Below are 13575 nucleotides of genomic sequence, written 5' to 3' on the forward strand. Positions count from 1 at the left end.
AAACTTAAGGGTTCTACTTACTTTAGCCAAATTGATTCGGAGTGATTATCGCCATATCCAAATTGCTATTGGAGACGTCTATAAGACAGCTTTCAAGACGACTTTCTTTTACGACATTATCGTCTTCTCCAAGAATGAAGCAAAACACAGACACCACCACATGTTGTAGGTTTTCTAGGCAGTGTGGAAAGCCTAAATTGGTCATAGATGCGAAAAGAGCGAGTTTTTTTTCTTGCCTGAGATAAATTTCTTGGGACATGTCGTCTGAGCAGAAGGGGTAAAGAAATTGATTCGTGCTTGGCTTGATTTGAAGAATGTTCATGAAGTTCGAAGCTTTCTGGGCTTGTGCTCATATTATCGACGGTTCATTCAAAAATTTGCACAGATAGCTTCTCCTTTACATATACTGACTTAGAAAGAGGTTCCTTTTACTTGGGGCTCGACAGAGATTGCAACCTTTTAGACTCTTAAGGAAAAGTTGACTACAGGACCAGTGTTGGCCTTGCTAGACTTGCAAAAGCCATTCGAAGTTTATTGTGAAGCTTGTGGTTGCAGGTTGGGAGCAGTCTTGATACAAAAAAGCCATGTCATAGCTTATGAGAGCAGGATGCCTAAATAGGTTGCACAAATTTATGAGAGCTTTTGGCAATTATCCACGCTCTTACGTAGTGGCGACAATATCTACTCGGAGCTGACTTTATCGTCTTCACAGATCATCAGAGTTTACGCTACTTCTTGTCGTAGAAGCAGTTTTCGAAAAAGTAGACGCGATGGGCTAATATCTTGTCACATTTTCATTTCCAGATAGTCCATGTTCAAGGTCAAAAGAATTTAGTGGCAAATGCATGTCACAAGATGAGCACCATGTGCCAATATAAAAGAACAGATTGAATAGACTTTTAGCACTTCAATATCTACTGAACTGAAAGAGAGATGACAGGTGACACGGAGTGGCGGAATTCCATCCCAGAGAGTATTGGCCCCAAACCTTGGCGCCCCTTTTGGTATTTCTTTATATTACTTGAACTTAGTACAATGCTGGTACTCGCGCTTTGCACCTTCTCACTGAAGCGTGCCAGAGATTGAGCCCTCTGCACTTATTTAATGGCCCTTTGCCTATGAGAAGCAATTTACATGAAAAGCCTTCAAACTCAAAAGCATTTAGTCCAAAAGCAGATGCCCAAAAGTTGCAAGCGTGATTTATGGAAATCTGTACAACTCCCACGTCAACAATGCAAATCGCGCAAATCTGTACAGATTGCTACGTGAGCATGTCAACGCAATTTGCGGAGCATTCGCATTGCTGCCACGTCAGTAGCTGCTTTATTTTAATGTCTTTGGGTTACTTGGGCTCCATTGGACGGGGTCCCATAAGTTGGCGGGAACTTCTCTTTAAAAAATAGTCCACTCAGCAAGACTTTGCAAGTTGGTAAAACTTCTTCTGTTGCTTTTGTTTCTCCACTTAGGGTTTAGGCCCCTCGGTTGGGATCTGCAAGTCGGCTCCGTTCTTCAGTGACTTGATACGTTAGCAGTTTGTGACAGATGCGTGTCTAGAAAGCCCTTGGTTCTAGTTAGTTTCACGATAGATGTAAGGTGCAGCGGAAGTGAATGTTGAACTTTGCTCAAGATGAGTGCTCCGAACTGTGCTCAAGGTTTCTTTTTCTTACGTAAGGGAGAGCCTTCCTTTCTTTTAGTGAGAGAGTGCAAATGATCACAAAGTGGCAAACACTGTGAATGAAGGTCTTGAGATTGAGAGATAGAGAGAGAAGAATACGACACCAGAATGTTGTCAAACCCTCCTTCGAAGGCCCCACTCTCTATAGCGAGAGCGGTCTATTGCTATTGATTGCACAAATCTCTACAATGCTTTGGACTTGTCGACGATGTCGACGATGGTGAGGACGACAACGAGGCAGGCTGAGATCTGAAAACGCTAATGGTTGAAATCTGCAAATCTTTATCTGCTGAATTCTGACTCTTATGTCGATGACGACGGCGATGACGAAGACACTCTGAAAAAGCAGATGCTGAATTTGCGTTTTCCGGTCTGCCGTGCGGCGAAGATCTGCTACGGAAAGGTGAGATTTGCGAGGTTTGGGGGCTATTCAGCGGTGTCTATTTGCTGAAAATGCAAAACGTTGATACAAAGGTTGAATCTGTTGCAGAGGATCTGCAAAACGTTAGGTGTTTTGTTGGTCCAAACAGGCTAGGACTGATCTGTTATTTCTGATGCAAAAACGCTATGGATGTCTATATGCTACTGCCGGTTGATCTGCTACTGCAAAATGCTGGGCTGATCTTGATGAAAACGCTAGCGTTTGCTGCAAAAACGCTATGTGGTCTTGTTGGGGTCTTGCTGAGAAGATGCGTGTCAGACGCTAGGTCTCTGCTACCAAATTGCCCTACCGAGTTTTCTTATATACTTGCTTGTCAAATTGCCCTACCCAGTTTCCCGACAAAAGTCATTTATTAATAGTAAGTGAAAAATGGCTAAAATAGGAAAAATAAGTCTGTGCACTGTAAAAATGCTTCTGATGGGTTCTGACTGTAATCTGATGATCATGCTGTGTGCAACCAGAGGATATGCATCTACTCTAAGTGCCCAGAGATACACGGTCTGCAAAAAAACTCATGAAAGTGCCAGAACACTTCCTAATCTAACTGAACTGAACCCATGTCATGAAGTAGCTTGTCCACGTACACATAGGGTTAGATGTGCACGTGACATCCCCTCCTTTTCAAAGTGAGATATTGGTACCGAACTGTATGGCATTGAGGGAGATTGCCAACAGCGTCTGGAATCCTTGAAAGGACTCTTCGCCGGCCCACTCTGATGCGTGGGTCATGTGATACTTGAACTTCATAAAGGTTTGCAACGCTTGCTTCTTTGGGTCGCGCCGAAAGCGACAAAGTCATCTGTGGTTCCTTCAATGCTTAACTTCGTCTAGAGTCATGCGTCTACCTTCTTCAAGAATCTCTGAGGATGAAAATTCCTGAAACCACTTCCAACACAAACACATGAACATATCCATTCCATGTAAAGTGATTGGAAAAATTCTAGTCTTTCTAAAAAATTGTGCATGCAATGTAGATGAACATATCGACGGAGTGCCAAACGGTTCATCAAACACACGCAAACAACGGAATCGAACCTTGACTTTCTGACCTAAATCAATCAACTGTGGCAAATCACAATGGAAATGCCGATGCTTGATGCTCAATCCTTCTTGTGCTCTTTCGGATACTGTGTCATGCCAAGGAAGAGATATGAAATGTGAATTCCTTGGGTGCGAACATTTCATCTTTCCATGAGTAATCCGAATTCATCCGTGCTCATTCATGAGTGAATCATGTTCATCGTGCAATATGGCATGCATGTGAAAAGGGATCACATAAGGACGGTGATTAAAATACAGGAAAGCATCACGAATGAAACACTCGAACAATGTGTGTTGACTAATCATTCAAACACAAAATACTTCCTGTGGGGGTTCTTTGGATCCCGACTCGAGAGCCAAGATCGGCTCTTCGTTATGGATCGAATCTGCAATGAGGTTAGCTTCACTAGACAAAGTATCAACGAAACCATCATCCTTGTGAACAATCACATCTTTGTCCTGCAAATCATCATGCTTATCATTATCATGCAATTTATCATGCTCGTGAATAATCACATCTTGATCATGCAAATCATGTGTGTCGTGCTTTGAAGAAGAAACGACTGAGAGAGTCTCCTTCTCTTGATTCTTTTCAATCTTTGCCTGCACATTATAAATGAGAGATGAAGAATGAACAACTTGCTCTCCTTGAATGACAATGGGAGAGTCACTCTTGGCATTGAAAGTGAAAGTATTAGCTGCGCAATCAATGAGAGGGTTATGTTGACGAAACCATCGAATGCCTAAAAGCATATCACATCCTGAAAGAGGAGAGACTACAAATTTTCTACGGAAGGACGTTTGTTGAACGATGAACAAAACATCAAGGCACTCTTGCGTGATGAGAGAGTCCATACCGGGAGCGAAGCCCGACACCTCGAAAGGAGACGTCTTGCTAACCTCCAAGCTGGCTCTTTCGACAAGAGAGTTACTAATCACATCATGCATACTGCCTGGGTCAAACAATATGACAAAACGTTGACCCTTCACATGACCATAACATTCAGTGAGAGACTCTTAAATAAGAGGATCATGAGAAACTTGGGTCACACTTGTGTTTTCATTTATTGCATTGACAGAGGAAGTGGGTTCTGTGGGTTTTTTTAGATTCATTAGATTCAAGCTTAGGACATGTTCTTTTTATGTGACCCTTGATGTGACAATGATAACAACGACCTTCCTTAGAATAAATGCTTCGTTCTTCCGACGTGATGTATCCTCCTAAAATTCCTTTTTTTGCCTTTTCATTTGGAGTGAGCTTAGGTTTAGCAATTGTGTTAGCTTTAGCCTTAGGTTCATTTTGTGAGTTCTTTCCTGAGAGACTAGAGGAAGATTGGTTAGAAGAGTTACCATTCTTACCGTTATTACCATTCTGAGAGTTCTGAGAAGTTTGGGAGGTACTTTGAGAAGTCTTGTTCTCCTTAGGCTTTCCCTTGTTGTGCTTCATCTCTAGGGAGAGAGCAATGGCTACCGCCTTGTTGAGATCCGCGGGGTCGAAGACTTTTACATCAAACTTGATATATTCGTCTAACCCAAAAAGAAAAGCCTCTTTGTGCTCATCATCCGATTTGAGTAATTGGGTGCCGAGCTGCAAAACATGGTTAGAAAAGGACACGATTGGCATACCATTCTGTTTGAGGGTGCACCAATCCTCTTTCAACCGCGCTAGGTACTGTGGTGGCCTAAACCGCGCCTTGAGGTTGTCTTGGAAGTCGGCCCAATTGAAGGAAAGGGACGCGTGTTGTCGATTGTCTCTAGGTGTGCGGCCAACCATGCGTGGTACCAATTAATGGTATCACCGACAAGGTACATGGTTGTCGTAAGAACCTTGCTATTCCCTGTCTTCTTAGTTGTCGCAAAATAAGTAAATTGATGCAACCAAGAATGAATAACACTAGCATCTATCTTACTGTCATACTTATTGAACGTGATCTTCTCTGTGACGGGGTTGTTGGAGTCCGAATCTCGGCTTGTGCCACTTGATGAACCACCAACATCTTTGGCCGGCTTGGGTTTCAAGGTGAGAACCTGGCACCAACTCTTGCATGCGTTGGTCTCTCTGCGCCTCACGCTCTGACTCCAAGGCCGCTCGTCTCTCTTCGACCGCCTCCTTTCTTGCTTCGACTGCCAAGCACACTTGCTCACGCTCCTGCTCAATAGCTGCCTTTCTTTCTTCGGCCGCCAGCCAAGCGCGCTTGCTCACGCTCACGCTCACGCTCAATAGTTGCCTTTCTTTCTGCTTTTCTTTCTTTTTGTTCCTCGGCCGCCAAGCGTGCTTGTTCACGCTCGCGATCCAAGGATGCACGTCTTTCTTGGCACTCCCGATCCATGGATTCCCGTCTTTCTTGGCTCTTACGCTCCAAGGATTCCTTTCTTTCTTGGCGCTATTTGATGTGGAAAACGATGTTGTGTGTTACACAACCTTTGAGGGAAAAGATTTTGACAGAGTGCCATTGCTCACCTTTATCGGGCCACCCCTGAGTCCATTGCTTCGGATAGAAATCTGCGGTTTACTAGTTTGTTTTGGAGTTCAATCTGGGAGAACATTGGCACACTGTTGAAGTTCTCGTCCTCGTTCCACCCGTAAACAGATGGGCAATTTGAGATAGCCATTTTAGTGGTTTTGGATTTGTGGAAGTCTTATATTTTGGATTAGAGACTCAATGGGCAAAGTATTTGCCCTTGGTGGAGTTTGCCTGCAACAACACACTTCATTCATCGACGGGGAAGGTGCCATTTGAGGTAGTTGAGGGTGCTAAGAAGGTCCCACCATTTCTGAGCACGGAAGACAAGATTTTTGAAGCGGAGAAAAAGCAAGAAAAGTAGATTTTTGAGAAAGTCTAGACGACAAGGAAGGCCATCTAGTAGTTCAGAGGAGCACCTGCGACGTGGTTAAAATTCAAGAAAAATTTTCACGTCAACTTGGATAATAGATGAGTATGAAAGAGATGTCATCATGGCTTGGCATCACTTGAGAATGACTAACAAAGATACATTGGATGACTATTGCCGGAGGTTTTGGGATACTTATGTGCCAGAGAAACCAGATTGAGCAGTTTTGTTTTGGTTTGTCAAAAGAGATTTGAGACTATTGTCTGAACCAGAAGTTTGACTCCATTCAAAGACTCATAGGACATGATAAGCAACGATTCGAAACGCATGTCAGCTCATTGACTTATCCTATGGACAAGATAGTATCCACCTCAACAGGGCAAGAGTCTGCTAGTGAAAAGCCGTTCCTTTCCCTTTCGTTTCCTTAGGCGTGCCTTCTCAAGCCGTAAGATCACCCAATCATCTTCCTTCAACTGCAAGTCACGTCAGTGTCTATCAACTGGCCTCTTATGCCGTGCTTGAGACTTCTCAAGAGCCTCGCGAACCTTGGCAAAAGCAATGTTCAAATCTCTCATATATTGATCCGCTTCAAAAATCTTATCCTAGGTCTAGGGAATTCCTTGATCTACCAGCTGAAAGATGAGTAGGAGGAGATTATTCGATTGTTGCTTGGAGAGTCGGAGAGTGTGGACCTTGTGTTACGAGGTTGCGAGCATGGGCTTACAACAATCCTTTGCGCGAGCAAATCGCAGATTCGGAGACGGCACAGTGAGAGAGCATTCATAGAGGGAAGCTTCCTTTCCGTAGTTCTGGGAAACGGGCAACTGAGATTGAGCTAGAGTACGACGACGAGGGCAACCACTCTACAAAAAGGCCATCTAGTAGTATTGTGGCTAGTTTTTGTTTTTGAGTCTAGCCATCACAAACATTACCTAACATTCGTATGCTTATTGATCTATGTTGAGCCCGTCACCTGTCTATTGTTGCTTTCATTTCAGTTCATGTTATGTCATCTGATGTTTGGAGTATTGTTGTAGTGATTGTTTATTGGTATATTGACAATATTGAGGAGTGTGTCGTTTAAAATTCTGACTTTAGATGCTTAGTGGTGTAAATAGTCTCTAAATGTAACTTGTGTTATGTCTTTGAAGATGTTGGCTGTAAATATCGTAAAAATCTCATTACATTAAGTATTTTTGCGAAAGGTACGTATTTTTATGTACCTCAAAATTTTTGTTGTACGGAACTATGTACATTACGTATGGTTCCACCACGTACATTACATATTCATCAACCTTGTGATGTACTTGCCCTCAAAATCAACACCATTTGGGGGTTTGAGGGACTTTTCAAGTAATAGAACTCACCCTCCTTTGTTGGAGAGAGAGAGAGAGAGAGAGAGAGAGAGAGAGAGAGAGAGAGCTTCCCAATGTAAGCAACCACAATACTTAGATGGTGGCCACCTAAGGTTTAGAGAACCGTAGGTGTTCTACTTGGCCGTCTTCACTAGATATCTAATGTCATGTATGCTACTTACGACGGTTTCTTTCCTTAACGTTTTGTTTGTTGTTCTTACATAGGTATTTGTCTTTGTTTCTCCGAGTTTCTGTTTGTTTAGCTTGCTTGCTTGTATGTGCCTTATTTCTTTTGTGTGTGATGCTTGTGCTTGTGGATTTGCATGTGCTTGGGTGAGTGCGTTCTGCATGATTGCTTGTGGTTCAGTGTGTGTGCATATATACATGCATGTTCGTCTTGTTTACTGCTTTTTCCTTTTTCTCATGTTTTGATGGGTGATTTAGGTTTAGGATTGGTTTGGTGAGTGTGGGTTGCCGGGTGTGTTAAGTGGTTTCTGCCTCGCCTTCAGATTTGCACCATATACTAGGTTGAAGAATGTCATAGCCCTATTGATCATTGCCAAGGATGGGTAGAGGCTATCTTTCTCCCCAGTTTTTGGTGCAGTCTTTTTGCAGTGGTGATGTCTCTTCTGCTGGGATGTGCTATTGTATACGGCCTTGGAGAAGTGGAGTTGGCTATTAGAGATTCTTTGGTGGAGTTTGTGGTTGCCTCTCGGGGTCAGAGTGGCTTGTTTCCACTTTAGCTCTTTGCTACTTTCATCCCTCACTCCCTTGCTCCTAGCTGTTGTTGTATTCACTATCAGGTCCGTTATCCTTGTAAACCTACGGACTGGCTGCTGATGTAATGCCATCGGGCTCGTAATTTTCATTACATAATACAAAAGGGTACCAAGCCCCACTTATTTTGCCACACAAAGATAGAGAGAAGAAGAAGAAGAAAAGTATTTTAACGTCGTGGGAAACTATCCCAAGAGACCTTAAAGATCTATCCGGAGAGAGAGAGAGAGAGAGAGAGAGAGAGAGAGAGAGAGAGAGAGAGAGAGAGAGAGAGAGAGAGAGAGAGCCTGCAGTAGACATTATATCTTGACTTATTTCAGATAACAAATGCAAGCCTCTCGGCTATTTGCAAGCTTCGCTCTTTGGAAAAATTACGCATGGTAGCATGCAGTCAGCCGGATGATGAGGGTCTTCTTTGCTTAAGAAATGGAAGCAGATCACTGCAGGTCTTTTCAGCTGTATTATTGTTCAGTCTGCCAACTGACATGCATTTGAAGAGCAATCTAAACAGCCCCCCCTCCCCCAACAAATAGGAAAAACCTCCCTCTTTGTGTGTGTGTTTGCTTTACGACCTTGGTACATCTGCTGACTATGTATATTTGCAGACTTTGGATGTATCAAGATGTCGAAACATTAGTTATGGAGGAATCATGGAGCTCGCAAATGGGGAGTTCCCCTTGAAGCACATAATGATGTCATATTGTTATCCGGTAAGCAGGAGCTTTTGCATGTATTTTCTGGCTTGGCATTCATCATTTGAATTTCTTTTCTCCTGTGATCTGCAGGTAGCGGACCCCTTGCTACAAAGTTTTGCAAATCTCAAGGCCCTACACTCCATACGCTTTGATGGGTGTGATATGAATGCTGTGGACTTAGGAATGATAGGAAAATGGTGCAAAAATTTGGAGGGCATTAGCTTAAGCAAATGCAAAGGTGTAACAGATTTGGGCTTATCAGCAGCAGTGGCGGGTTGTCCCAACCTTAAAAGCATTGATTTGACCTGTTGTCGTGAAGTCACAGACATAGGGCTGTCATCTATAGCATCCTCTTGCAAGGGTCTTGTCAGCCTGAAGCTGGAGTCCTGTGGCAATTTTACAGAGCATGGCTTGCAAATGCTTTGCAGTTCTTGTGAACTGTTGGAGGAGCTGGACGTCACAGATAGCGGTCTCAATGATGCAGGCAAAGCCCTAGACAAGTTTTTGTTACCCATGTACATCATCCTCTTGTGTTTGCTACTAACCATGCACTACGCCTGCAGGTCTTAAGGGGATAGCCAGATGCAATCGCCTGAAGGCGTTGAAGTTAGGCGTTTGTGAGGAAATTCATGATACAGGCCTTTCATACATCGCATCAAATTGTTTAGATCTGAGAGAGCTAGATCTCTACAGGTAGCTCTCCGAACTTCATATTGCCTGCTAAGAGTTGAGACCCATGTAAGAAAAGAATGCTGTGTGTGCGCGTGTTGTGATCATGATGGTTTCAGTGTGTCCTGAGATGGTTCTCCTTGGGTTCTTTGTTGATTGTCTCTTAGAGCATAGATGAGAGTATCATCATCCCCCGGCTCCCAGAAGTCAGTATTTGACTGTTGTTTGTGTAGTCTGGCAGTCGGGAGCGTGATTGGGCTTCATCCTGTTGATCAAAGTTTGTTGCGACTCATACATGCACACACCCATAATGTGCATGTGTACATGCGTGCACGCGTGTGGCGACCCTCTTTGTAGTGCTACACACATGTGCACATGCATGCACACCCTTGCATGCGTGTAAATGGATATATTACACACACACACACACACACAGAGAGAGAGAGAGAGAGAGAGAGAGAGAGAGAGAGAGAGAGAGAGAGAGAGAGAGAGAGAGAGAGAGAGAGAGAGAGAGAGAGAGAGAGAGAGATTGATTTTGTGGCAGGTCTGTGGAGATCAGTGATGCAGGCATCAGCGAAATCTGCAGCCAATGCACCAAGTTGACCTCTCTCAATATGTCGTACTGTACCAAAGTCACGGATGCTGGTCTTTCTGCTCTTGCCAGGCTGCAAGATCTGAGGGTGTTGGAGCTTCGTGGGTGCACAAAATTGTCATCAATTGGGTTGTTTGCTGTTGCTAAAAATTGCCGAAACTTACTTCAATTGGACTTAAAGAGATGCACATCAATAGAAGAATATGTGCCGCTGGTTTTAGCTCAGTATTGCCAAAATCTCAGACAGGTGAATCTTAAGCCATCTCTTAAAATGATTGCTTTAAAACTCAGCCTTCTAGGTGTTTGTTCTTCATAGTCAGCTGTCCATGAACATAAGGAGGTTGAGCTTTGAGATAAAACAGCACATTTAAGAAGAGCGGACTCAAGAGAAATCCATTTTAAGAGCGGACTTGCATGAGGGGAAGCGGATGATAAACGTGACACAGAATCGGATATCAAACTAATCCAGCCACTAATGTGCCACTAAGTTTTTTGGTTCCTTGCTCAGGAAGAGCTCCTTAACACACACACACACACACACACACACACACACACACACACACACACAGAGAGAGAGAGAGAGAGAGAGAGAGAGAGAGAGAGAGAGAGAGAGAGAGAGAGAGAGAGAAATGAAATGAAATGAAATGTTATATTAACGTCTTCAAAAGGCCAAAGTGACCTATGAGACCAGAAAGTTACAATGTGGTGGATCTGATACAAAGTCAGAGTATGACAAAAATGAAATGACAAATGTCAGTTAAGTTACTGAAATCAGGGATTGGAAGTTAAGTTGGTTGGAAGATTAGGATTTTGGGGCTTTTTGCATACATGAGCTCTTGTGTGTGTGTGTGTGTGTGTGTGTGTGTGTGTGTGGTTTACTCAAAATCAAGTTGTTGCCCAGTTTCACCTGCTGTTTGGAAGGCCAACCAGCTTGGGGGTGAAAGAAACTGAATGGGGACATTATTTTGAATTGCGCAGGTGACCTTGTCGTACTGCTCGGCGACGGACGAAGGGGTCGTGGCCCTTGCGAAAGGGAGGTGCATGCAGAAGATGAGCCTTGTTCATGTGAGGAATGTGAGTGTCCTAGGGTTTTCCAAGTTGCTTGTGGCTGGAGAGAGCCTGAAAAAGGTGAAGCTTCCTGTGCACTTGGGAAATTCTCTGCCACAGCAGCTCATAGAGCAGGTGGAGAATCGTGGTTGCAAATTTCAGTGGATGGAAAAATTGTAAAACCATTGCTTTTTTATTGTTAAATGACATGTTGAAGGGTCTCTCTCTCTCTCTCTCTCTCTCTCTCTCTCTCTCTCTCTCTCTTTTAACATTTTAGAACAATACTAAGAGGCCAAAGATCTATCCAATAGTTTTGAACTCAAGACTTGTTACTTGCAAGCGGTCCTAAATGTGTTCACACATCACTACCTTAAGTTAGTAACATGATAAGGGATGCTAAACCGAAGCACGTCATGTAGGATAACATTTGCACCAGTGCTGATGAAAAACTGATCTTAAGTGTATTTTACCGGCTAAAATCCCAAAATACCGGCTAGATTTCAAGCTTGTCTTTAAGAAAATCAACCAAATTTGACACATTTTAGTGTAAAAACCAGAATCTTTAATATATTGACACAAACCAGCAGGTTTTTAGGTTTCCTCTTTCTCAGTCATTGGGAAAGTTTTTGGTGAGCAATAATTTGCATGGTACCAAAGAGCTCATTCTCATCAATGCAGGAGGAAGCAAATTGTTACTATTGTTGTTCCATTTGAAGGAAAAGTTTTTGGTTTTTTGTTGTCTTTTGTGGCAAGGTGCATTTTTGTGTTTTTGTTTGGTTTATGGTTTATGCTGGGGACCAGATCAATGTCACATTACAGGTCTTGAGTTCAAAATTGTTGGGTAGATCTAAGAGGTGTCTTGGGATTGTGCCAAGATGGTAAAGGTTATCTCTTCGTCTTCTGCAGATCTACGAGGTCTCTTTGGATTGTGCTAAGATGGTAAAAGTTCTCTCTCTCTCTCTCTCTCTCTCTCTCTCTTAAATTTTAACACATTTCCTTAAATGCCCCTACACTTAAATTTTAACACATTTCCTTAAATGCCCCTACACTTCTTACTTAGGAATCCTCAATATATTCAAAGCTTTGACTCTATTGTGCTGAGAGATTGCGAGAGCAAACTTTAGGTACATGTTTAATTAGCAATTGGGGACTTTGCAAGTACTATTGTTGTGGCCCAATTTTCCACGGATATCTAAGGAAATGATGTGAGAAGAAACGAACTTTTCGGTGTTGATTCACTTAAATCTAGGAGGGATTAATGACATTGTCAATAGGCCCACTAGTAAAAGCTTGTTTTTTTTTCTTGTCTCTAGCATTTGAAGTATGCATAGTAGGCTTCATACATAAATAGGCTTCTTAGATTGGGCTTGATGGCACATTTTGGACAAGCAAATACTTTGGGAGCTTTGTTGATAGCCATGGGAATTGATATATTGGGCAGTTGCATTTGGTCTTGTTGATGCAAATATCGAGGACCCTTGGGTGTTGTGTTTGCAAAATATCCACAATTGTATTATGAATGTGAATGGTCCTACTTATAAGCTAGATGGGCGGAAATGTCTTCTCCTCGTTGTGCTTGTTTTTTGGGGTGTAAGCAAGCATACTGTAGGGCCACAAACCTTGGTAATTGTAACATCAAAAAGTTCATTTGGTTTTTTTTTGGGTGGCTGCTCATGTTGTCACTACCAAAAGAATCAAAGCCATAAATAGTGAGGTAGCAAACTACTTGTTGACCACTTCATTCTCATCCCGTTGGGCAACAACTCACTTTTAAGGAAACATGTTACATCAAACATTGTTGAGTCTTTGAATGAATGGTTGCTTGAAGCTAGGGAACACCAACTCATTGGTTGGTGGGATGGAGGACTCTCCAATTTGGATTGGTGGCAAATGTAGAGAGGAATCTTTGAGAGGTCATCAATGTTGCTCAACAATTACCAAAATTTTGCTTTTGACTTGATAGCTAAGGTTAGCCCATTTTAGATGCGAGTGTAGTGGCATATGATGGGTTGTTTCCGCCTACAACATATTGTCCTCTTGGATGTCCAAGAATAAATAGAGAATTGCATCAAGGTAATGTGCCTTTCTACATGCTCCCCTTGTGGTGGTCTTGGTGACAACATGTATTCTTACACATCTCAAACTATTGATCAAAGTTGTACCAAATATTTGAAAAAACGAGGGGGATATTGGGAATTTCAAAATACTAGAGAAAAATCTTGATAGAAAACAAGACAAAAGCTATTCATTATTATTTTGTGCAAGTTGATTATGGTGGACATTTGTGATTGTCAGTCAAATTCAAACTGTGACCATGAACAATTGATAACGTGGTATGAAGTGCCATTAGCAATTGCTTCCCTAGATGACAAGCCAACAAGATAGACGAATTATGCAATAGTGGCGCAATGACCTAGTGACTTACCAGGTCATTTCCAGTATCAATTGCA

The 13575-nt window shown here is 42.6% G+C and overlaps 1 protein-coding gene across 1 annotated transcript in view; it reads left to right on the forward strand.

Annotated features, from left to right (window-relative positions):
• Positions 1–11346, forward strand: part of LOC147450559 (F-box/LRR-repeat protein 3-like) — a 32926-nt gene extending 21580 nt beyond the window's left edge. The window contains exons 2-7 of the mRNA XM_086519742.1: positions 8443–8568; positions 8728–8832; positions 8908–9301; positions 9381–9510; positions 10031–10325; positions 11057–11346. Coding sequence (XP_086375868.1) covers positions 8443–8568; positions 8728–8832; positions 8908–9301; positions 9381–9510; positions 10031–10325; positions 11057–11305 — 1299 coding nt within the window. The 3' untranslated portion in view covers positions 11306–11346. The remainder of the gene's footprint in view (positions 1–8442; positions 8569–8727; positions 8833–8907; positions 9302–9380; positions 9511–10030; positions 10326–11056) is intronic.
• Positions 11347–13575: the final 2229 nt, after the last annotated feature.

Source organism: Adiantum capillus-veneris, chromosome 9, assembly GCF_014529385.1.
Source record: "Adiantum capillus-veneris isolate H3 chromosome 9, ASM1452938v2, whole genome shotgun sequence".
NCBI lineage: Eukaryota > Viridiplantae > Streptophyta > Polypodiopsida > Polypodiales > Pteridaceae > Adiantum > Adiantum capillus-veneris.